Raw genomic sequence first — 26,116 nt, forward strand, 5'->3', positions numbered from 1 at the left:
GTCCACCCAGCACCCAGCTTTCTCTTGGGGCTCAGGGCGGAGCACCTGCATTTTCCCCGCCCGAGTGTAGCATTTCCATGGTAAGCCAAGTGGCATCAGGAGGGGGAGAGAGGGCCCCACGAAGCATGTTCTAGAAGGAGCAGATGTGCCTCACAGACTCCTAGGGTTAAGCTTTATTTGGGGCTTCTCTGGAACAATCTGCTCCTTGGAAGAACTTCCAGCATCTCAGGCTCTCCTGGGACGTCGTGGATACAGGACTATAAGTAGGAAGTATGCGTTCTGAGGGCCATATTGGTTCCTGTGGTGTCGACAAACTCAGAGCTGTTTGTCTGGGCTCTGAGAGCAATGCTGACTCACCAACCTCTCCCTCTCCTGGGTCCCGTCCGGGGCTCCGTGGCTAATGCCTGGTAGAGCTCTGGGGCCTTGACCCTCTCGGTGGGTATCAGTTCTGATGGCTGTGGGGCTGGGCCCTTGCAATACCAGCAGAGGTCCTCTCTCCTGCTCCCCCAGCGAGCCTGTTGGTGCACCCACATGGCTGTGAGGCCTTAGTGCTCTGACTGCATCCGCCTTGGCTGAGGCTGGCCACGATTACTCATAGTCTAGCAGGGCTGGGGAGGGTGCTGGGACCCACACGGGGTCCCCCCAAGGCACTGGGAGGAGTGTCTGAGACAGATGCCCAGATCCTGGGGCTGTCACAAGCCTCTGGGTGGTTGTCGGAAGACAGCATTTGTGGCAAAGCTGCTTGGGATCAAAAAAGAAAAAAGAAAAAAAAAAAAAAACAAATATGCTATCCAGAAGGGCATCTGGGTGGCTCCGTTGGTTAAACATCTGACTTTTGATTTTGGCTCAGGTCCTGAGCTCAGGGTGGTGGGATCAAGCCCTGCATTGGACTTTGCACTGGGCATAGCATCTACTTAAGATTCTCCCTCTCCCTGCTAAAAAAAAAAAATGTTTTCCAGAAAAAGGTCAGTATGATTTGGACAAATCAATGGTCTATCTCCCTGATGGTGACAAAGTGGCCTAAGCTGAAATTAAGACCAGGCTAATCAAGACTGGATCTAGAGTAAAGCATTTGGGAGAAGAGAGGAGTGGGTCCTGAGCCCTTAACATTGTATGCAGGGCCATTGTGTATGACTGTATAGGTTGTGCACTGAACAATCTTAGAGTATGCCTTTCATGTAGTCCATGGTGTTCCATCTTAACTGGCAAAATCCTATGTAGCAGCCCTGTTTTGAATGCAAGATAACATGGAAGACTTTCTAAGAAGAATGTCCTGCCTGGAGCCCCAAAATGTAGAGCAGTGTACTTTAGAAGCTGAGGCAGGACTGAGCACGCCATGAGGATGCTAAATAATTTCAGAGCCATCATGCTAGGAAGTGCTTAGACTCTGAGGATGATAGTGCAAGGTGGTAGTGCTTGTGTGTTCTAAGCTAGATGAAGAAGGGTGATTTCACCGAAAAAAAAAAAAAAAAGAAAAGAAAGACATCCCACAGGTGTGTTGCCTATGTCTGCTGACCTCCGGGGCTTGTGTGCAGGGCCCCAGCTGTGGCAGACCCTCCAGACCCAAGGGCAGTTCCAGCTCCGGCTCCCGCCTGGCAAGATGTGCAGTGCTGACTACGCGGGCTTGTTGCTGGCTTTCCAGGTCTTCATCTTAGATGAGCTGGTGGCCCGTGGCTTCTGTCAGATCCAGGTATGTCCCTGACCTTCCGCATGAGTCGGGGCTTGGACTGGGCTCTGGGTCACTGTGGCAGAGGACCTCAGGGCTCAAATGAACCTAGGGTTCGCCTCTCACTCATTTTACCAATAGGCAAAGTGAGGTTCAGGACAAGAATGCCCCTTGGCCAAGGCTAATCAGAGTGGTGGGATGGAATCCGTACTCATCACTGGCCATTCTTTCTGTGTAAAGACGTCAAACCAGGTGTGTGCTGAGTGCTCGCGAGGCACCAAGCACGGCTCGCTGTTGGCTGGATTAGCAATGCTCATGGGGACCCTATTATTACTCCCGCTTTGTGGATGAGGGGCATGAAGCCTGGAGGGCTGGCATAATTGTCCAGAGCCACACAGCTGGGGATGAGGAGCCAGGCAGATGACATGGGGACAGAGCTGTGAACGCCCGTGGAGGACTGCCACCACCCGTGGAGGAAGGGCTGTAGGAGAACAGAAATGCCAGGATGCACTCCCTGAACGCCTGTGCCAGACGTATCTTTAACAAACCTGCTAGAAGGCATTATGGACCCTCCCTGGAAGGACACTATTGCATGCCAGCAGACAGACCTAGTCCTGTGAATAATGAAATATCAGAGTTTTTAGCTATGTAATAAGCAAAGGCTTCTGTGATTTGAAGTCAAGTATTCACAGAAGGAGTCTTTAAAAATTGCTCAATTTGGGGCATCTGAGTGGCTCAGTCAATTAAGCGTCTGACTCTTGATTTCCACTCAGGGCTTGATCTCAGGGTCTTGGGATCAAGCTTTGAGTCGGGCTCTGCACTCGGCAGGGAGTCTGCTTCAGGATTCTCTCCCTCTCCCTCTGCCCCTCTCCCTGCTCATATGCACACTCTCTCTCCCAGATAAATAAATCTTAAAAGACAAAAGTTGCTCAATTAAGTAAGTTCTTGTTTTGTTCAAACCTTGTTAACTCATAGAGAAACTCAGTTTTAACCCCATATGCTAAAAATTTTTGGAGAATATACATTTTCACAAAACCAAATACAGAGAGTCATACTTCTAAGACAAAGACAAACATAGATCGCCCCCTTTTATCCAAAGAAATGTACTTGACAACACGGGCAGTAATATGTATTAATTATTGAGCCCGGGCTCTGTTCCTGGGACTCGGCTAGAAGCTCTACATTCCTTATCTCTGCTTATCACAGCACCCTGCCCAGCGAGCATCAGTAACCCCTAAGTTATAAGCTGTTAACTAAAGCCCACCGAAAGTAAGTAAGTTGCCCAGGATTTCACAGAGCTAAGTCCAGGTCCTTTTAGACTCTTTCATTATACCAGGTTTGTTCCTTTGTTCCTTCCTTCCTTCTTTCTCCCATTTAACAAATGTTTGTGTGCCTGTTACAGGCTAGGGAACGGTTTCAGGCACTGAGGACTAACAAGAGCAAAACAAAGCCAGGCACTAGTTAAAGCGGTCAGGACAGACTCTCATCAGTAATATACTAATGCTGTAGGGAAAAGGAATCCAACTCGATTGGCACTCAACTTTGATTTGTGCCTGGACCCTCGTGATCCTCAGAGGGAAGAGAGGGCCAGTGGTGCCTTGCCCCCTGGGGTTGGGTTGAAGGGAAGGCGGAAGGAAGTGATGTAAGGCACATTCTGACACCTGGTGTGGGCTCGGCAAGGTTGGCTCCTGACTCTGTTCTTTTTCTTTTTTTTTTTAATTTTTGTTGTTGTTGTTGGGGAGGTGCCTAGGTTGCTCGGTCTGTTAAATGACTGCCTTCGGCTCAGGTTGTGATCCTGGGATTGAGTCCCGCATCGGGCTCCCTGTTCAGCGGGGAGTCTGTTTCTCCCTCTCCCTGTCTCTCTACCCCTCCTCCCCCACTTGTGTTTGGTCTCTCTCTCAAATAAATAGATGAGATCTTAAAATATATATATATACATATATATATATATGTACATATATATATGCAAATATATATTTATATATATTATATATATTATATTATATATATATTATATTATATATATATTATTTTTTTTTGAGAGAGAGGAGGGCCAGAGAGGAAGAGGGACTCTTAAGCAGGCTCCATGCCCAGCACAGAGCCCAACTTGGGGCTCTATCTCATGACCCCAAGATCATGACCTGAGCCAAAATCAAGAGTCAGTTGTTCAACCAACAGAGCTACCCAGACGCCCCAGGGACTCTGTGTTCTGGAACTTAAGGGATCTCTCTCCACATAGGCAAAGACTTTTGGGACCCCTGTGTCCATTTCTGTCTGCGACGGCTCCACAGTGCAGGTGGAGTGTCTGACTGGGGAGCGTTTGGGAGTGAACGTCACGTGGAAGCTGCCGCTGAAGGATGTCCCACCGGCTTCTCTTCCTGATTTGCATGACATTGGTATGTTTGGTGACACTATGTGGCCTCAACATTATACAACTTCTCGGAAGCTGTTTCTCCATCTGTCTTATGGAGACAGTAGAGCCTATAATGCCTTCCCGGAAGGTGTTAATGAGTGAATTATGCCCTGGCCCTTGGAGGACCCAATTATTAAAAAGTATATAAGAATCAGCATCCTGCTAGTGGCTTACTAGAGTTAAGTAATATCTCCCGATAGCACTTCCGTGGATAGTTTCTAATTCTTCCCTCGATTTGCTGGGCTCAGAGAAGGAGACGGTTGTGAAGAAGGGGAGAGGGGAGGCGGATCTGAATTGGTTTATAATTGATGTTCTGCACACTTGCAATTATAACACATCTCAGACCACTTATGCTCTTTAAACCCATCATGACACTGTGTCAAGTGGGGCCAGTGTGTGGATGACCTGAGAGAGTGGAAGGATCCGAGAAGGAGGTGCAGAGCGGACTGTGCGATGGTGCTGTGAGCCAGTGTAGATATAATCCGTATTGTGACTGGGGGTGGGCAGCCCCCTTTGCTCTCCTACCACCCAGTGGCCAGACACCCAGGGTCAGTCATGGCTGCAGCTTGACTTTGGTTCGACGATGGGGAGCTTCTGGAAAATGCTGCCAGAGTGTAACCCTGGGGGAGAGACTGAGTGTCTCTCATTGTGCAGTCCTCGTGGCAATAGTATCCCCCAAACAGTGTTAGGAATCAGGGGTCCTTTTCTGCTGCTGGAAAGAGCTTGGAAGATTCAGGTGTGTTTGAAGATGCAAAAGGAGGAGATGTTTATTTCTGGCGTCCATGCTGATGACTGTGGTTTCAGGCCTTCGGCTGGCTTTCAGTAGCCTGCTGTAGCATGGTGCTGATTGTGTGTGGGAATCCATCCCAACTCCGGATGTGACACTCGTCTGCTTTTTCCTAGGAAATACTTATGGATCAGCAGCTGGATGCCTTTTCAGTGTTTAACCACTGAGGTAGATGGCTGTGTTCCCTCCTGGAGGCTAGGCCTTCTCTTTGAGTGGTCCCATCACACACATTTGCTCTTAGAATCTTCACTGATTACAAGAGAGGCATTGTCAGCCCCATTTAGCAGATGGGGAGAGAGAGGTTCAGAGATCGTGGTTTGCCAAAGGTTGGAAGAGTTGTGTACCCATATAGAGCACCTGACATTACTGACTGAACATAGGATATCTTGTACCGAAAGGTCTCATGTTGGTGCCACAGAAATGCTAGGATCCAGAGACCTGGGTTAAAATCCTAGTTGCATCATTGCCTCCTGTGTAACCTTGGGCCAATCTGTCCCCTTATATAGGCCTCAGTTTCTCCCTCTGTAAATTGAGTAACCAGGCAATGCTTACATCTCATTTCTATGGCGACATTCTGGGTGGCTCTGCCCCTTGGTCTCCCCTGGCCCTTGCAGAGAACAGTGGTGACATTCCTGCCTCATCCCGTGTCTTGCAGAGGAGGCCTTAGTCGGCAAGGATCTCATTGGACGCTTCACAGATCTGATCCAGAGCGGAGGGTTCCAGCTTCATCTGGATTCCAAGACCTTCCCAGCAGACACCTCCATCTACTTCCTTCAAGGAGACCACTTTGGCACCTCTCCCAGGACGTGGTTTGGCTGTTTGGAAGGATTCCGCCAAGTCTTGGCTACCAGCAATGCCACTCAGGACCCACTGGGGTGTGGTAGGTCCACTCCCTCCCCTGGGACTGCTGTTTTCAGACATGTGAGGCTGTGAAAAAGGCCACCAGAGCCCTGGAGATAGATCACTCTGTATGTACAGAGTGGGGAATCACTCATTTAATTGTCTGGCTAAAGCCTTTCCAGTCATCGTCTCCGTGTAGGCATGTGGTCATCACCCCATCAGGTAGTGGCCAAAACTAGAGACACAGGGCTCTTCCTGGTAAGTGTAAGATCACAACTAGTGATCGTTCTTCTTGCTAGGCTTGGGCCTTGGGGTCTGGGCCATGTTGTCTTTGCGGAGAAGGCTGATGTCCATCCTGTGTGCCTGCTGACATTTCTTAGTCTGGTTATGGCAATGTGGTCCTCATCACCACGTCCAAATGGCCATTGATCAAACTAGGACTTCCCCTCATGGGAGGTGATTCTTGGAAAAAGTTAACAGGGGTTGTCCTTCCTTGCCCTTCCCCTATGTATCTTTGAAGTGTTTGTTTGTTTGTTTGTTTTTTGTTTTGTTTTCCAAGAACGCAGCTGCAAGTTTATTGAATGGCAGCTGCATGAGTCTGGCTGCCATCACGAGTCAACACAAACTCTGGCCCTAAGATAATCCATATTTATCATCATCCAGCTCTATAGGTTTGAATTCCTGGTCTGGTCTTATGAAGCCAAAAGCCATGGTGTCAGCAGGGCTGTGTTCCTACCGGAGGGGATCTGTTTCCTCGACTTTTCTGGGGTCTACACATTGCCCATATGTCTTGGCTCGTGGCTTCCTTCCTTCATCTTTGAAGCTGTAGTGCTGTAGCTCTCTGGACACTGCCATGGTCACAGCTCCTTCAGACTCTGTCTTTCTCTTCTCATGACCCTGGTGGTCACACATAGCTGGGCAATCCAGGACACTGTCCCTATCTTTGGGTCAACTGGTTGGACCAGTTTCCCCTTGCTGTGTAACCTACTGTGTTTGTGGCTCCCGAGGATCAGGATGTGGCCGTCTTTTCTGCCTCCTACTTCCAAGGGCTCACGATGAGAAGCCTTCCTCCCCTGTGGCATGAGACAGAGGAGCATTGTTGCTGAGTTACAGAAAGGGAAGATGTTTTTCAGTTATTTATTTTCCATTATTTATATTGGTTGTAACACAAGAACTACACAGCCTCTCCTCCTGTGAAATGGGCCAAGTTCTAAACTCCACATTGGATTTAAGATGCAGCTGACTTTTACCACAGAAACTCAGAGATGCACCCACTGCTCCCACTGCCCATTAATATCTACAGGAGATTTTGCAGTTTACAATGCACTTTCAGAAGTATTTACCGCTCATGATGGGCCCTGGTGGCACATCATGCTCCCATTTAACAGATGAAGAGTTTGAAGCTGATGAAACGAGCTAAAGCATGTGTCGTGTCCAGAGCAGGGCTGACTCAAAGGAGGGACTCAACTTCATAAAACCAATCATCTGTGGGTGTGTAACCCAAGGTCCTCTGGGACCAGAGCTCATCCCCTTTCTATCCCATAGAGATGCCCAAACAAAGAGGATAAGAAGTAGGTGGAGTGGAAGGTGTCACTTGCCAGGGTGGGTGAAACAGGGTCAGAGTGATGGAGGCGTTCAGAACCCCCACCATTGTGTTCTTACACTTACCAGGAAGAGCCCTGGATTCCACTGCTGTGTGTGTGTGTGTGTATGTGTGTGTGTGTTGGGGAAGAGTGTGTTGCGGGGGTGTATTTGGAGGAGCAGCAGCAAGAATCTGCTTTTGTAGTCACCCCAGGTAGTGTTGGGAAGGGAGTCCAAGAACCCTACTTGGGTGCACTCCCGGGAACATGGTGCCCAGAGGAGGAGGATCAGGAGTTGGAGACAGGTGCTAGGCAGGGGCCAAGTGAGGGACCCCTTACTGGCTCTGCCTTTGCATTCCCCCTCCACCATGACCCTGCTCCTGCATATAAAATCAAGCCCTGGTTCAGAAATCTGAACCCGAGTTTCCTTCTAGGGAACTCCTTTGTTGATTAGATTATTTCATGTCTATCAAGATGGGTAGCCCAGCTCAGCAGGAAAGACAGAGCAGGCAGGAGAGGCCGAGCTAGGAGCACAGCAGTCTTGTCTGAAGGATGGTAAGTGGTGGGGGCACTGGTGGGCAGAACTCAGGGTGGCAGAGTTTTAGAACGAGTGGGAACCACAGGGTGGCCTGGAAATGGGACTAAGTAAAATGTTTTGCCCGGGCTACACTTGCTGCAGGACAGGACTTGGCAGTCTTGTTCCACAAAGGGCCAGAATGCAAGTATTCTGGGCTTCCTAGACAATACAGTTTTTGTCTCAGTGACCTAACTCATCCATGGTAGGGAGAAGAGTATGGCTGTGTTCTAATAAAGCTTTATTGGCCAAGCAGAAGGGGAGTTGCATTTGGCCTATGGGCTGGGATTTGCCAGTCCTAGCTCTAGATAAACCTACGTTCTGTTTTGCAGCTGCTATAGCTTTTTACTGACTCCAAAGAGTCATTGATCGTGCCATTCAGCCCTACCTTCTTATTCCAAATGGTTAGAAAGATCTAGAATGGAGTTCACAAAAGCAGCACTGAAAACTCTGGGTTTTCTCTGCTCTCAGTGATAATATCTACTTGTTACTGAGTTTCTAATATGTGCTGGGTCTTCCTAGCATTTCTCTGGTCTAGAGGGTCAGGTATTATCAATCCCATAGTTTGGACGAGGGAGCCAGTGGTATTAGGAAACAGCTCTTGGAAGCCAAGTGGCTTCAAGTTCTGGGTCCAACACCTTCTCAGCGTGGGTTCTTGGGACATTGCTCATCCTTGCTAGGCATAATCTGAAAAATAGGGAAAATAAGACCTATTTTGTGGGGGTCGTGGTTTGCACAACATCATGTAATCAATACAAGTATATTCCTTCACACGTGGGAATGCTCCACAAATGGCCTTGTTGATTGGCCCTGCTGGGATCCAAACTCAGCTCCACTGATTCCAGATGCTCTGTCCTCTGCATCACGTGTCGCTCTTCTCAACAAAGGGGCTCTTAGTGAAACCACACCGTTGGATTCTTGTGTCTATTCTTATTGGCTCTTTGCCCCTTCCAAGGCACATCTGGAACACAGCTGTGTGGCTGCAAGCAGAGCGTTGTCCTGTGGAGACGAAGCAGGGTTTCTGTGTGGCATCTCAGGGGGGGCTAAGCTGTATGATTCCCTCTGGAGGGCAATGACTCAGGGGGTTGAGTGGGAATGTCCCCCTCCCGTGACTCATGTGGGCATGGAAGCTTGTGTCCTGGGAACAGAGACCACAGGGAGGAAGGGGCTTGGTTTGCAGCTTTGATGGGGTCAGTTACGTTCACCCTCTTGCCTCAAGGCCAACCACGCAGCTTCCCTTGAGAATGACCTGTCGGCAGCCTTCATAGCAGTTCAGTCCATTAAGGAAAACCTTAGAGAGATTATCTGGATTTTCTATTTTCCATTCTAGACAATGTGAACTTTCACTCATCCACTACAAGTTCTTATAACAGAGCTAGTTCTCTGTTTTGTTTTGTCCCTGAAGTAATATGTTACATCCTGTTCCCTCTCTCCTCTTTTCTTTCCTCTTCCCACCTATGCGTGTAGCCATCCATTCAAGTTTAGAAATCGTAATTATGTGTTAAACATCAGTTTGCATACTTAGGCAGGCCAAGGTCATAGCTCTGCGTTTAAAGAACTCAGTCTGGGTGTGGAAGAGGGAAATGAAAAGTCAGATAAATGTCCGCGTCAAAGCCTTTGACGTCGCAATCCGGGCATTCAGGGAAGACTTGCTGGGGCGGCAGGGGCGGCTTGCAGTGTTGAAAGGCACATTGGAATCGCTGCTCAGGCAAGAACAGACAAGAAGTGGGGTGTGTGCCTGTGTGTGTGTGCACGTGCGTGTGCATGAGTTCCTCCGTGCTGAGGGTGCTACAGTGCTGGAGGGCATTCCAGAAGAGGAGACTGGTGCAGGGCGTCGCAAAACTGTGGCTGTAGGGGGACAGTGCAGGTGGCTTATGTGGCTGGAGAGTGGGGTGTGTGGGGATATGACAGGAGACGTACCCAGAAAGCCAGGAAGGAGCCAGGATGGGAGGGGCCTGGGGCCGGCCAGGGCCAGACTGAGGGGGCTCCTAGGGGAAGGATTTCAGGTCGGAGAGTGACAGGGCCAGATATGGGGTTAAGCAGAGCAGGTTAAGGAGTGAAGGACACTTGCACTTCCTCCCAGATGCTCTTCTTCCACAGAGACACGTGTGTCATTGTTTGGGGCCCATCGGGATGGGTTGGCAGGAGGGACAGCATGACCTGGAAGTTTTGTGAAGTTCTCAAACTCAAACCGGCCAAATTGTCTCATTTTATGAGGGAGGGAACTGAGACCAAAAGGTTTTCTGACGAGTTCGTGGAGGGGGTCAATTGATAAGCCCAACCCGTTGCTGTGGACGGAGGGGCTCTTCGAGAGCCCACACCTGCCAGGGGCAGGGTGAGGATATCGAGCCTCTACCTCATGCTGACTTACATGGGGTTCCCACGGGTGTGAAGGCTTTGGCGACACAGCAGAGAGAAACGGGACACAGGTTCCTGGTGCATCGTCACGAGGCCTGCAAGTTACTGAGCTTGCGACAAAAATTAGTCCCTGTTCCCCTCTTTGACCCCTCGTCTTGCACGCTGGGTTCGCAAGCAGAACACCTTGGGCTGATGGAGAAGGCTTTGTTTTCCTTCAGCAATGAATCTGGAGACTTCCTGAAAAAACAGTCACAGTCCTGGGTTCAAACACTTGAGATGATCAGCGAGCTGACTCATAGGAATAATGAAACCCCACTCTCTGAGGGAGGGTATTAATCGCTCAGGGCGGACCGGAAAACACAGTGCTCAGTTTCCAAGCTGTCTCTTGAGTTTCTGGTTTACTCAGATGTGCCGAGTACGTGTGCACACTACAGGTAGCACGGGTCAGGTCAACACGAGCTCCATGCCCTACATGTCCGCACTCACTTCTTTGGCAAGGGAAGGTGGTTGAACTGGTGGATGGAGCGAAGGCTTTAGTTTGCAAGGAATGGGGCTCACATCCCACCTCTTTCACCCCACCTCCTGGTCCACCTTGACTTCAAGCTTCAGCTGTCTCCAGTCTAGGAGATGGTACCTTTCTCATAGGACCTTGAGGTAACACGTTGAAACAGTCTGGCACCATGCTTGGCATAGCCTCTGATTTTACATCCTCACTGCCCTTTGCAGAAAAGCATGCTAGGGTGTCAGCACGAATGTCCCAAAGCTCTGCATTCTCTTCTGTGAAATGAAGTTAAAATCCCAACTCCCGGGTGTGTGGGGGTCATGCCCACGAAACATATGGCAGGTGCCAGGCACAGAGAAAGTGTCCTAAGAGTGGCCAAGCTTCCAGCCCCCACCTTCACTGGGGAACAGCTCACTTCTTCTGGAAGTCACTTGGCAATATCTTGGGAACACAACCCAGCACCAACAAAGAAAGCAGAAAGAACCTCCTTCTCCCACTCCTTCTCTGAGTTCTTAAATCAGTGTGGCTAGTTCATGTTCACTTTCCGGACCCTAACTTAGAACTCTTATAAGATAGGCGTCTCTCCACTTGGAGTTTCTAGCTTCTCAGCCCATGTCATATCAGGGGAAGCAAATTAGGAAAGACTTGGTGTCAGAGGGACAGAAAACTGCGAGATTCTGCAGACTCACGGGTAGCACTGGGAGGTGAGGGGTGAGGCCAGTGAGGCATCTGGGGGCAGGATGCACAGAGGCTTCACTCTCAGGGTCACACTTGATATTTCTGAGTGAATCAGAATCCCAACAACCCAACAGTGAGGGCCTCCACAAATCCTGCATACTGGGTGTCTCACCTCACTGTGGTCCCAGATCTGAGCAATGCCCCTGATGACCCACCAACAGGAAAGGGCCACATGAGTCAAAGGTGGTGGTACTGATCTGCTGAGATTGCCCAGTTTGGACAGAAGGGGCACTGAGGCCGGCTCCAAGGAAGGATTCCCTCAAGTATAAAAATAGTGATGGGTGGGGGCGATGGGTTAAATAGGTGATGGGGATTGAGGGGTGCATGTGTCGTGATGAGCCCTGGACGGTGCGTGGATTTGCTGAGTCACGATCCTGTACACCTGAGATGAATATAACACTGGGTGTTCATTAACTGGAATAAAAATAAAAACTTAAAAAAAATCATGACCATTTGCTGAGCACACATAAGGGTCTGGCATGATGATCTGTGCCTTCTGTACATCATCCTGCATTCCCATGGGATGATACTATTTATAACTTTCACGGAGGAGAAAAAGGAGGCTCTAAGAAGTCCAAAGTCATTTGGGAGTAGCAGGCAGAGGGATATGAGCCAGTCTGGCCAACTCCAAAGCTTTTCCCCCTGGCTGGGCTCCATCATGGCCCTCACTTAGGGCAGTGTCCCCATGGTGGCCGAGGGATGGACCCTCCTGTTTCAGGTTGTTCTCCAACCTCGTCTCCGGCCATTCTTCCCTTTGTCTACTAAGCTCTAGCTTCATAGCTGGCTTTGTCTGGCTTTTTCCTTTCCATTCCTTAAATAATCCAAACTCATTCCTGCCTCAGGAATTTTGTTCTTGTGGTTCCCTCTGCTCGGGGTTCTCCTCACCTAGCTCTTTGCCTGGGGCGTTCCCCATCATTCAGTGTCAAACGTCACCTTTCAGAGGGCTTCATCACTAACAAGTGCTGCTCTCCCGCCTCACTTTACCCATATCTGAAGTTCTTTTCTGATGCTGCTTATCCTACATCCTGTCAGCTCTTGGGGAGCAGGAAGCTTGTCTACCAGCTTAGCCTTGTTTGTGGGAACCTGGCAGGTAGCAGATTCTCTGTGGGTACTGGTTAAGTGAATGAGCTCTTGTGCTGCTGCTGCAATTAGCATACCCTGTGTGTTTTGAGGTTCCCCTACAAAGCAAGAGCCTTCTCTTTAACATCATTTCTCTGTTGATCTTTTCTAGTTAAGTGTCCTGAAGGAAGCTATTTTCAGAAGGATATTTGTATTCCCTGTCCTGTTGGATTCTACCAAGAACAGGCAGGGAGCATGGCCTGCGTCTCATGTCCCCTGGGCAGAACGACCATTTCTCCTGGAGCTTTCAGCCACATGCACTGTAAGTTCTGCAGGGTTCTAGTGTGAAAGAGAAACCTTCCAATGCAACGGGGACACAGCAGAGTAGCTCAACCTTGGCGCTATTGAAATTTTGGGACAGAACATTCCTTTTGGGGACTGCCCCATGCATAGCAGGATGTTTATTTAGGGACATCACTGACTCTTACTTTTACATGTCAGTAAGACACCCTCCCCTCAAGTTGCAACACTCAAACATGTCTGGGGACATTGCTGAATGTCTCTTGGGTGGGGCACATAGTTGCCCATGCTGGAGAACCATTGCATAGAGAGCACAGTAATCAAAGGGGCCCCACCTCTGAATGCCACACTCCTCTGTCGGGATCTAGGCCAGACATTTTATTAAATGTTATTTTATTAAATGCTACCAAACTCCCTTTTGGGTAAATATTATTAGCCCAACCTTTACAGATAAGAAGGCGAAGACTCAGAGAAGTAATTTAACCAAAGTCCTTCAACTAATAGGTAACATAGCTGGTCTTTGTTTGATCTTGGCATTGTCTGATTCTGAAACTTCTGATTTTTATAAGTCATCCTTATCAGATTAAGAAATGTAAGACATTTTCCACCCACAGTCATTACAAGTATGTAGCTCATGTTCCCTTTCTGGCCCTATAAATTTCTCAGGACCGAGTGTACATGTGGCCTTCCCATAGGTCATGTGATTTCACTTGGCCTACTTACTTGAGAGTCACCTGGGTATTGCTGGGTTTTTCCTACCAAGGACCCACAGCCTGCCTCGTTGTGAGCATCTTTCCATGTTTGCCTAAAATTATGCTAACATGAAGCAAACCATCAAAGATTTATATCTGAATAGATTTTAGAATTTTAAAATAATTCACCTAAAGAGATCAAGTCATCTTCTCTCATTAGTTCCCTGACCAGAAATAAAGATTTTATTAATTTATTGAGAGCGAGAGAGAGAAAACACGAGCAGGGGGAGAGTGGCAGCCAAGGAGTCCCTCAGAGTCACGAGCGGACTCTGCACCTAGCCGGATGGCAGGGCTCGATCCCAGGATCCTGAGATCATAACCTGAGCTGAAGTCAGACACTTAGCCTACTAAACCACCCAGGCACCCCCCAGAGGAATATTTTCTTAAAAAGGGATCAATGCAATGTACAGATCCTTGTTTATGAGGTGGCAGTGGGTGGGTGCTATAGAAATGGCAGGGACGAGAGGAGGATCCTGAGGCTTTGCACCAGCCAGACCCAGGTTGTTCCCCGCTCCTTCCTGCTGGCACTGTGACTGAGGCCTCCCTTGTTCCTTCTCTGAGTGTCAGATTCCTTATCTGTTAGATGGGGCCCATGATCCCTCCCTCGTAAGATGGTTATGAAGCATGTCTTAGTCAGTTCGGGCTGCTACGTACAAATTACCCTAGATTAGGTGGCTTCAACAACAAATGTTTATTTCTCATGGTCTGGGAGGCAGGAAGTCCGAGATCAGGGCACTGGTATGGTCAGGGTCTTGGTGAGGACCCTCCTCCTGGTTATAACCTCACATGGCCTTTCCTTGGTGCATACACAGAGTGAGGGATCTCCTGTGTCTTTCTCTTTTCATAAGGGCACTGATCCCATCACAGGGACCCCACCCCTATGACCTCTTCTAAACCTAAGCACCAGAGTCTTACCTCCAAATACCATCACATTGAGGGGCAAGGCTTCAACATCTGAATTTGGCGGGACATAAACCTTTAGTCCACAACAAAATGCGGCCCATTAAGATATTCAAGGTGAACCGTAAGAATCATCCCCATCCTGCTTTGGGGGTGAGCTTTGATTGCATCTCTGTGCAGAAGTGGAGGGCTGTCATATCATCCCCATTCTCCTGGGTGTCTTCCTTGAGTAACAGAATAGATTTCGGTGGGTGAGTCTCTAGGGTCAACGGTAGAGTCTACTCTCTGGGTATGTTTGTATCTAAGAACATCTCCATGACTCATTAATATCACCATTCTGCCTGTGGTCTTGTCTGATCCGTGTTCTTAGATGGAATCACATGAAAGAGAAGCACAGGGGAGGAGGGTCTGCCAAGTTTTAAGAGATGTCAAGTGATTACAGTATTTCCTTGGTTTCTTTCTTGGTGTTAGGCTAGCTCTTAGAATCTCAATTCCTCTATATTACTGTCCTCACCCACAAATACTTTCCTCCTCTGTTTCCTAACTGTGCAAGTCTACCAGATGATTTTGGAGGTTCTGTTGATAACCGAGTAGCTCTTTGTTTATTTGTTGGTTTATTGATGCTTTAATTCGTATATGACATGCATGGCATGCAAAACATCCTACTTAAAAAGTAGCCTTTGTAGTCTCTCCCCACAAAGTTGTAATTGGTCATCAGTTAGTCATATGACTAATAGTCTTAAAATACAGAAAACTAGACGTTCGCAAGTCCTGGGCTGCACGAAAGAACATTTTCCACCTTCTTGCCAGCCCTGGAGAACCAAGTCAAGGTATTCTCTTTTGATATCATTTGTCAAAAATGTACCAAGCACCTTTTTTTTTTTTTTAAGATTTTATTTATTTATCAGAGAGGGGAGGGGGAGTGAGTGAGCACAGGCAGACAGAAGGGCAGGCAGAGGCAGAGGGAGAAGCAGGCTCCCCGCTGAGCAAGGGCCTGATGCGGGACTCGATCCCAGGACGCTGGGATCATGACCTGAGCCGAAGGCAGCTGCTCAACCCACTGAGCCACCCAGGCGTCCCCCAAGCACCTTTTTTAATCTTAAATTTTTATTGAATACATGAAACAAGTAGAGATAACTTCCCTGTCCTCAGGGAGTTGAGAGTCTGGTAGGAAAAGAAGACATGTGAGGATGCAGATGAATGTGTATAATTACTAATATAATGGAGATGGTTGTTTTATGCTACTGTAGCAATGGACGCCAGGTCTGGAAGGACAAGTGGGGACTAACCATGGAGCAGGTGGAGAAGAGAGACTTCGGGGCAGAGGAAATAGCTTAAGCACAGGAATAGAGTTATTGATTCAGCTAGTATTTATTGATTGGGTCTTTTTGAGGGGGGGGGCGAGGAGTGTTTCTGGACCCAATTCCAATGTGTGTGTGTGTCGGGGGGGTGGTCCCCACATGAACCATAAGCAATTTGGACTCTCAGAGATAGTACCAGATCCCACAGATTGAGGACTCGGTCCCATAAGAATGACCCCACTGCCCCCATCCTGTGCCTAGTGAAAGCCCAGGCTACTACCTGTGTTTCTGATGGATGAGCTACAGGCTGGGGGCTCCATCGACCCCCTCCCACTCAGGTGTCGCTCCTAAGTCCAGGCTTTTATGTGTATTTCCAATCAACTGGCTCTGAAGCCAAGGTTCCCACTGCCTCCTCCTCATATGATTAATTTGCCAGAACAGTTCACAGAACTCACAGAAATGCTTTACTCAGTAGACTGCCAGTTTATGATAACAGGGTAGATCTCAGGAACAGGCAGGTAAGAAAGGCACAGGGCGTGGCGTGTGGAAGAGGCCTGGAGGGTCCACGCCTCTCAGGCACATTGCTCTCCGCACATCTCTGTGTGTTCACCCACCGGGAAGCTCTCAAAACCCCATCTTCTGAGTTTTTAGGGATGTGTCATTACAAAGAAGGCTTGATTGAATCACTGGCCATTGGTGATCAGAGGTCAGGGATAGAGACTGAAAGTTTCAATGCTCTGGTCACATGTGTGTTTGTCTTGGCAACCCCATCCTTGAGAGCAGTCCCAAAGTGACCTCTGTGATGTGACCAAAGATGCCTTTATGGCTTTCACCACTTAGGAAATGACAGGAGCTTTCAGGGACTGGGTGCCAGAAATGAAAGCAAGCCCAAATATTTCTTATTATAAATCACAGTCTCACAATGGGGGAGCTTGTGTTATGGCAGACACTGAGCGAGACCCTGGGATCCTATAGGGAGCAAAACCAGATTGAGTTCCTGCCAGCTTGGAGCTTCTCTGGGAAGCGAGGAGGGCAGCTGTCAATCCATTCATTCACAGGGACAATCGGAAAGAAAAGCCGTGCTGTGGCAATGAGCAGGGGTACGGAAGGATAGGAGCATGTAATGGCCAGACGTGGGGGTCCCAGGGCCTCCCTGAAGAAGCAGGGATTGCATCAGACGAAGGAGAGCTCCGAGCGCTGAGTGCCCTGTGGACTGTGGAAGCACAGGGGGCGTGTGTATAGTTAGATGGGCGCAGCCAGACCTCGGGGTTTAGTGGCCCCCCCAGTGGGCCTGGACATAGTCTTTTGACCAAAGGCTGGGAACACTGATGAATCTGAAGCTGGGGAGTGTCTGGGTGAGACCTGTGACTTGCAATCCGATGTCAACAACGGGAACCTGGGACCCCCGAGGGAAGGGGTCCCGAAAGTACATCAGTGACGGTGCACGTGTGTCTCGTTTGCAGGTGTCACTGAATGTCAGAAGAGTGAGGAGGGCCTGTGGTGTGACCAGAACGGCCAGTACCATGCCAGCCAGAGGAGCAGGGACAGCGGGAAGGCCTTCTGCGTGGACGGCGAGGGGCGGAGGCTACGGTGGTCGGACATGGAGGCTCCTCTCTCCGACTCCCAGTGTCTGAGTACGTGCTGGGGGCGAAATCAGCCACGTGGCTGGGGAGAGGGCGCAGACTCTCAGGGGACTCCTAGAAGCGGAGAAACCCATGAGCTGCATTTGTCTCTGACTTTATTTTGGAAATTTTTAATCTATGTAGGATCCGAAAGTGGGATAAACAAGTCACCTACCACCTAGGTCCAAAAACTGTCAGCATTTTCCGCCTTGTTCTTCCTCTCTCTTTTTGATCGTTGGAGAGTAAACTTCAGACATCACGAAACATCACCCCCAAATACTCCAGGGTGTATGAGGCATGGATTTAAAAATAATTAATGAGCTGATTTTCCCATTCTTGTGGGCAGTGTGCCTCTAATAAGCTGGTCATCTTTTCTCTTTCAACTGAATATTGTGGGGAGACTTGAATGCCAGTCCTGGTTCCATAACTTACTTGCTGGGTGACCAGAGCTAATCGCTCAACTTCTCTGATCCTCAGTCTCCCCAGTATTCTCCTGACCCTGAAGGGCCAACATCATCCCACAAGGGCAACGAGCATTCGTGGAGCACCGTCCTGAGCACGGCACAGCTGTTCAGTGACGTGACGGGCGGGGAGGTCCTGGGTGAGCCGACACTGGACCTACAATAGCAAGTGTGATGGGAGTCGTCGGGTCAGAACTAGTTCCATCTCCGTGGTGCCCTTGAGCAGCTCTGTAGTCTGAGCAAGCTATTGACCTTTAAGAGTTTATTCCTCGGTCAAATGGGGCTGTTCATGCCTGCCTTGCAGGGGAGTGGAGCATGTTAGCGGTGACGTGACTGAGAGAGGTAGTAAGCTTGTCAGAATCATGAATAGACTCAGTCATATTAGCCGCCTGTCTCCTCCTCAGCGAATCAAGGAACAGACAGAGGCATGCCCAATTCTGACTTTTCTAAGTCTTTAGGACTTTGCCCGACCATTCTGCAGCCACCTTGCTGCCCGAGGTCTGGCTGACCTTTGCATGCCTGAGCAGACAGGGCCGGCACCAGCTGCCAGTATCTTTCAGATTTCTTTCTTTCTTTCTTTTTTTCTTTCTTTCTTTCTTCCTTCCTTCCTTCCTTCCTTCCTTTCTTTCTTTCTTAAAGATTTTATTTATTTATTTGACAGAGGGAGAGAGATCACAAGTAGGCAGAGAGGCAGGCAGAGAGAGAGAGGAGGAAGGAGGCTCCCCGCTGAGCGGAGAGCCCAATGTGGGGGCTTGATCCCAGAACCCTGAGATCATGACCATGGCCAGGGCCGAAGGCAGAGGCTTAACCCACTGACCAGCCAGGCGCTTCTCTCAGATTTCTGCATAAGGTCTGGTGTACATGGGCCTACTACGTGCCAGGCCAGGCCCTGAGCCAGGCAGTGTGGTGAGCCTCACAGAGGCTCTGAGGGGTAGATGTTAGTGTCGCCAATCATTTAGCCAAAGAAACTTAGGCAGGAATTGTCTCCATGACTTCCCTCCCTTGCTAATCAAGGTATAACATACCTAGAATTTGAACCAGTGAGTGTCTGACCCCCAAACCCATTCTTTCCATAACAGCAATCTGCTTCTGCTTCGGGTTATCTACTTCCTTATGAAGCACACACCTGCCCATGCACACAGACTTCTACACATTTGTAACACACACACACACACACACACACACACACACACACACACATACACACAGCCTACGTGCTCTTGCTCTTCAGGGAACTGGCAGCAGCTAATCACATCCAACATCTGAGAAAATCCATTTTGTAATGCTCAGAACAATCATTCCCTTCTTCGACAAAGCACTAATGCATCTCAAGGATGCGTGTGCGTGCGCGTGCGTGTGGGTGCATGTGTGTGCCCAGCTGTGTGCGTGCGTCCCCGTGAATAAACTGTAAATCCAGGAAAAGTCTTATCCTCCCCCTGCACCCCATTATTCCTCTTCTTGGGCAGAAACAGCAATCAGGGGCGTTAACAATTGAAGGTGCTCTTGGCCGTGGGGCTGGCGGACCCAGATGCCCTTCCCAAGTGAGGCCGAGGCCGGCCACAGTGCGGAGCAATTTGCTGAGCCCTGGCAACTCCTGGCTATTCCAGGATCATCACCTAAATGCTTGCCTTTTAACTCCTCTCCTTTCTGCTTCCCTGTGGATACCTTGGTGCCCAGAGTTTAATCTGCACTCGGCAAAGCGTTTCAGGCTTTGTTGGGCCCTATGCTCATTCAGAGCAGAAAGGACAGCTTCTGCTGTGGTCCCAGAAGGACTTATGAGCGACAGGACAGCCTTGTCAACTCCAGTGACGCGTCCGTGAGGCTCCAGCTGACGAACAGCCTCCAGGATGGACCTCACGGTCTCTGGCTTCTTATGCAAAGCTCGGAGTTTCAGGTTTCCCTCTCTGGGTACTCAGGAGGATTTCCATGTTAAGAAGCTGGGTCCCTATGGGATGTCAGTAGCCCCTTCTTGGAAGCCAATCAACTTGGCTTTGAGAGGAGCTTCCCCTCGGGGAGAGGGATTACAGTCCTATTTTTCAGGCCTTTGTCCTCTAGAAAAAGCCCAGCTATAGATGTCAGCTTTATCTCCGGGTAGGGTTGGGGTCGGGGAGATTTGCCTCCTATCCACCTGCTGTGTCCAGCTCCGGGCTTCCACCCACAGGGATTACTACTGTGACCTGCCCTCGTCCTCCTGCTCCAGCGTGCCCCACCCCCGCAACGATTTTTCCACGATGCTTCAGAACAACTATCTACAAGGCTGTTCTGTTTATGCATTGCCCCTTACCACTCTTCAGAGGTTCTGCACTGCTCTCGGGATAAAGTAGAATCACACGCCTCACCCTCCACTCTGGGTTCTAGCCTCCTTAGGTAATATTACCCTTTGGGGCTAGGATCGTAGCTTACTTTTTGTTCTATCCCATGGTCATTGGTGCTTGTCAGCAGAATGAGAGAATTGCTGTAATCATTTGGGCCTCTTTGAAATTGTTCCCAAAAGACCATCAGGGATGGAGAGTTTCCCACCACTGGCATTCCTGCAGCCAGTTTGACAGGCCCTGATAGTGAGTGCAGCAGGTGTCCTTGAGGGGCGCCAAGGGACCGGCAGCTGCTGAACTGCGGTCGTGTACCAGCTTTTCCATGTTCTTTGGTTTCATCCTCCCAACCACAAAATCAGGCTCTCAGAGATTGAAATGTGCACCAGGACACAGAGTCGGTAAGGGGTGGTAGCGCCCGAGGGAGGGACTCGGGAGAGCTGGCCCTCTTCCCCCACTGCCTGCCCCCTCCCTTTGTGGCAGTTCCCCTCTGTCTTCTCTGTGTCACCTATGGGTAAACCCTTAGTTTATGCCCAGACTGAGTCGTTTACTTGCTGACTTTGGCTTCTGGAGATATCATAAGCTCATCTTCCTTTAATTCTAGATCCAATTTCCTCATTCTGCTTTTTGCTGAGCCATGCCCAAGACTTCCTAGAGCATGTCAGGTGCCCAGAGGTCTATGCGGGGATCTTCGCAACGTTCCCAGGCTTCCTGGGGCTGCGATGATCTCGGTAGTCTTTCGTTCATTCTTCACTGCATCCAGCTAATTCAGGGACACCAGGCCTCCGTCACTCTGCCAGCTGGCGGGTGTTCACGAACTGTCAGAGCATTGTCCTTGCCTTGGAAAGAGATGGGCACCTAAATAGCTCTCATGTGGACCCTCTACACTTTCCCAAGACATTTGCAAATACCCACTGAGTCAAAATGCAGCCTGGGGGAAATTGTAGAAATCTGCCAGCTAATGCAATATTCTACGGAATTACCAGCAATTTAGTGCCTGGATTGTTTCTGTTCTGTTTGGCAATGAGCTTCCTTGCAGGATGCTGTAACATGATATTCATCACCAGGGTGTCCCTTTTGCAAAAACCAGCAGATTGTCTACCTGAAGTGCTACACTGACCGCATTTTCAGCCTCTGGGAAAACTTCTGTCGGAAACTGAAAGACCTAATTTTGTTTAGTTTGCTACAAGGTTGTGAGCCTCTGTCTCTACCTGTTAAACTTTAGGGACAAAGGGATGAATATAGCTTGGGGTTTGCTGGACTGGAACCTGTAGACTCTATAAACAAGAGAGCAAGGGGCGTAAAAATTTCAAAATAAATATATAAATAAATAAGAGGGAGAGAGAGGAAGAGATGAAAACAGATTCATTGAGTGTGGGCTGAGCCATGAACTTGACAACTTCAGTGATCAACATGGAAGGAATGCCTGGTAGAATTTGAATTTTTTTCTATATCAGAATTTGTGAAGGCGTAAAACATGCTATTTCTCTTGTAATTAGCATCCTGTCTCCCAACTTTTTGTCAGAAGGAATAAACTTTTTTTTTCTGCACTAATTATAAACATGGAGAAGAGTTTGCTTTGGGTGGTCTTGACTATATTGACGTGATAAAAAGCAATCCAGCCACAAGTCTGTTTCACGAAGCAATAGTGTATGAGAATGGTGCTTTTGTGTGTGCTTGTAATTCCATCTGAAAAAAAAAAAACTAATGTTTTTTTAGTTTAGGGCTTGGTTTTGATAGTTATTCACAAACCATCGACACTTCTGGGCATTTGTTTGTTTGTTTCAAAAATGAGTCTCATTCCTTGTGAGTTGCCCACTGTACTTTTCACTTGGTGAAGAATGAATTCTGAGTCTTATTATAAGTCTCGAGATCTTATATTTATTTCTTCTTCTCTGTTTAGTTCCCTGAGCATGTGTCTCTGTCATTCCTACCAGAGAAGAACTCAGGCGTGTTGATGGTAGTTAGAGAAACAGACACTGAAATATCACTCAAAGACTGTGATGAAGATGCCTGGGCCACAGGACACGTCTTCAGATGGACGTGAACCCACTTGTGCCTGCCTTATTTGTCTTTTAAAAGATAACTTGCTGCTTTCCAGAAGGAAGTAAAAATTGTTTTATGGAAATAAAATTTCAATTTTTAATAAAATAATTATAAGATAATTAGCATTCAATGATCAGGACCAGAAACTATAAATTTAGAGAGAAAATCCATATCAATGAGAAAAATGAGTAATAAGGATGAACACAATATTGGATTTTCTCCTTACCTCCTGACAATGAGGGAGCAGACAGAGACATGATTACACATAGCTCTCCGCATCAGATACGAAGCAGCTGGAAGTATTTTCAAAGAGAGTTCCTCTCCTGGGGACATCTGTGTGACCAAGAGCTGTGAATGGAAAGGGGTTTCTTGACTGGACATTTTCCTGGCTGTAGAGCCCCCTGCCTTTTAGAGTCACATTTGATCAATCTGCTTTCCTTTCAGTGATGCGGAAATTTGAGAAGGTTCCAGAATCTCAGGTGATCCTCAGTGCCAATGTCACTGCGGTGGGCAGGTCCAAAGTTCCTGGCTCTGAGTCCCCCCTGCTGCAGTGCTTGACAGGTAAGGGGTGGTGAGGAGGTGGGCGCACACAGAGATCGGCTCAGCTGACCTTGGCAAGACAAATCGAAAAGAACCATTGAAACCCTGATGAGAAATTACACTTTATCGGAGCACTGGGTGATGGGCATTAAGGAGGGCCCGTGAAGTCATGAGCACTGGGTGTGATACGCAACAAATGGATCATTGGACATTGTATCAATAACTAATGATGTACTATGTGCTCGCTAATTTAATTTAAATTAAAAAAAAACTTGGAAAATCAATGGATTCCCAAAATGTATATCCAACTCATAATTTCACTTCAAATTTTATAATACACCTACTGTGTACCAGGAACAATGCGGTGCCAAACACAGGGGAGCAGAAATGAAGGATGTAGATTCCTCGTAGTCTTACTTGTCCTGGTTGGGAGAACTCTCTCTCTCTCGAGCAGCAGCCAGGCCAGAGAGGACGACATCAGCTCTCCTTCATTGGGTGTGTAGATTACAAGGATTGTTAGGAGATCATAACTCTCCAGTCTGGGATGGTCACTGGTGTCCCCGTTACAGATGAGTGTGTGTTTGGGTGTGTTGGGGGTGGGGGCATGTGTCCATCTGTCCTCAGCATCACCTGAGAACGACAGGCGCCGACTGGCCCGTTCTGCCCACAGACTGTGCTCTGGACGAGACCTGCAGCTTCCTCGAGGTGTCCACGGTGGGATCAGAGGTCTCGTGTGATTTCTATGCTTGGACAAGTGACAACATCGCCTGCACGACTTCGGCCCAGGTGAGTCGTGGCAGCTGTGTGGGGGTTCTGTGTCCGATGTGCTCTGACTGACTGGACATCAGACTACAGGAAATGGAGACCGCGTGGACCGGTGGCGGCTCAGGCTGCGGCTGTGTGAAGCAGCGTCCGTCTGAGCAGAATGGCTTCCTGACCCGGGTCAGAGGGGACGTCCGTGATGAGCACCCCCTTCTGGGACCCACCAGCTTATCTCACTGGGCAGACTGGTCGCTGGGACGGTGGGACCTTGTCCAGAGCCCTAAATACCATGTCTCTCTGACTGCCGGACTCCAGCATTCCTTTCCAGTGTACAAGTAAAATATGATTATAGTTTAAAAAGAAAAATGTTAAATATTGTTTGAACCACATGAAGTAACTGTGTCTGGAGGTCAAAGCTGGCGATTTCACTGTTACCATGAATTAAGATAGACGAAGGTAGAGAGGGAAGCAGTTGTCCTGACTTCCCAACTCCTAACCACATGCAGATCTCCATTTTTACTCTTCCAGTTTTTCATGGAATCTTCCAGAAAATGTCTATAAGCTTCCTTTTTTTTTTTTTTTCTTTTTTTGGTTTGTTTAAATGGTAAGATCTTACAATATTATTCTTAATATTATTTTCTACCTTGATTATCTCACATAATGTTTAACTCTCTGTTTAAAATGAATCTCGTTCTTTTTAATGGCAGCACACCAACCCATTCTACGGATGTGCGTAATTTATTTCACATTTTAAAGAAGATTTTAGTTAGAGAGAGAGCGCTTGAGCAGGAGGAGGGGCAAGGGGAGAGGGAGAGAGAGAATCTCCAGCAGATTCCCTGCCGAGCGCAGAGCCTGTGCAGGGCTCAAACTCACAATTCTGAGATCATGACCTGAGACAAAAATCTGGGGTCACACAATTGATGGAGCCACCCAGGTGCCCCTTTATGTCACAGTGTTAAGGACATGTAGATGTGTTAGCAGTTTTGCCATGTGCCCTTTGCACACGTACCTGTGCAGGGGTGTGAGTATGTGTTCATAAGTGACATCCCAGAAAGGTCATGCAAGGTGGACCCCTGAATTGTAGGACTCGGGCCAGGGTCTGTAGCTGCAGGAGCCAGAGAAGAGACAAGGAGGGGTCTTGGACTGAATCCCAAGCCTGTCAGTTTGGGGCTTTTATTTATTTATTTTTTAAAGATTTTATTTATTTATTTGACAGAGAGAGATCACAAGTAGGCAGAGAGGCAGGCAGAGAGAGAGAGAGAGGAAGCAGGCTCCCTGCTGAGCAGAGAGCCCGATGCGGGACTCCATCCCAGGACCCTGAGATCATGACCCGAGCTGAAGGCAGCGGCTTAACCCACTGAGCCACCCAGGCGCCCCAGTTTGGGGCTTTTAGACCACGTGCAGATTCCTAACCTCAGACTCCTTGTCTGTAACATGGAGGCTGGACCTCAAAGGCTTCTGGTGAAGATTTGAGAAGCTAACACAAGACACACAGTAGTCAGAGCAATGTTAGCTCCTTTGAGTTTAAAGGTTAAAGCATTTGGGGGAGGATGACTGTGGCTTTATTTTTCCTTTCTATGGTGACTGAGGCCTGTCTTAAGATCTGCCAGGAGGAGATGGAGCTGGGGAGTGGGGCGGGAGGTCAGGTTCTCAGGCTGGTGATGGTCAGGCAGGACCCATAGGCATTAAGCCTGTTGCACAACGCAGAACGGGTTGGTTTATTTTTTATTCAGGCTTTCCAGGTACTGTCCCCTCACCTTGGCTGGTCTGTGTCAATGTGATTCTGTAAATGGGACACCTCTGTCCACACTCCCCATAGGTATTTTGTGGTCAAGGGGTCTGAGGTCCCAGTCAGTGACCCCACTTCCTGGGCAGCTATCACATCCCTGGGAATCTCTGACCTAAAGAAATTCTCCTCTATTTCCCTAAGAATCAGATCCAACTTATAGGATTATTAATAACGAAAATAGCTGATATTTTCTGAGCGCATATAAGTACTTGGCATTTCCCTGAACAAAAGTATTGAATTATTGGTCATCAGAGCCTCTGATGCCCTGACCACTGCTTGCTTTAGTAAGTATGGATTTTAGTCTATAAGAAGTAAAAACACTTCTTCATTAAAAAAAAAAATGCAAAATAGGAATGAACTCTCCCTCCAACTCGTCAGCCTAGGAGAGACCGTCTGTCACAGGGACCGTTCCGGAGGTGACTGTGGAGGCAGGCTGCCCCAGGTTTGGGTCCCAGCCCACTGCTAGCTTGTTGCTCTTTGTCCCTTGGTTCCTCAGAGTCATCACCTAGGATGCAGGACACCTGTATCTCCCAATTCTAGTGAGGACTGAGTAAAGTCATACCTGGAAAAGCTTACCGGACAGTTTCTGCCTCAGAGAAAGAGCTCAGTGCCTGTTATGATTGTGGTCACCACTGCTGTCAGGGTCGCTTGACAAGCTGGCAGAAATCCTGTCTCAGCTGTCACAGGGCTCCCCTCTAGGACCCGGGGCTCTCAGTGCTGTCTCAGGCACAAGGGTAAGGAGTCAGTCGTGGATCATGAGTGACGCAAACAGTCCACACCACCCAGCGCTGAGACCTTAGTGCCAGGTCCTGCCCTT

The 26,116-nt window shown here is 48.6% G+C and overlaps 1 protein-coding gene across 1 annotated transcript in view; it reads left to right on the forward strand.

Moving 5' to 3' along the window:
• Nucleotides 1–26,116, forward strand: part of TG (thyroglobulin) — a 236,969-nt gene that overhangs the window by 35,450 nt on the left and 175,403 nt on the right. The window contains exons 19-25 of the mRNA XM_059395530.1: nt 1,536–1,690; nt 3,906–4,062; nt 5,522–5,746; nt 12,690–12,839; nt 17,234–17,404; nt 22,653–22,769; nt 23,419–23,534. Of these exons, the coding sequence (XP_059251513.1) occupies nt 1,536–1,690; nt 3,906–4,062; nt 5,522–5,746; nt 12,690–12,839; nt 17,234–17,404; nt 22,653–22,769; nt 23,419–23,534 (1,091 nt within the window). The remainder of the gene's footprint in view (nt 1–1,535; nt 1,691–3,905; nt 4,063–5,521; nt 5,747–12,689; nt 12,840–17,233; nt 17,405–22,652; nt 22,770–23,418; nt 23,535–26,116) is intronic.

The sequence above is a fragment of the Mustela nigripes genome, chromosome 3 (genome assembly GCF_022355385.1).
Source record: "Mustela nigripes isolate SB6536 chromosome 3, MUSNIG.SB6536, whole genome shotgun sequence".
NCBI classification, from domain to species: domain Eukaryota; kingdom Metazoa; phylum Chordata; class Mammalia; order Carnivora; family Mustelidae; genus Mustela; species Mustela nigripes.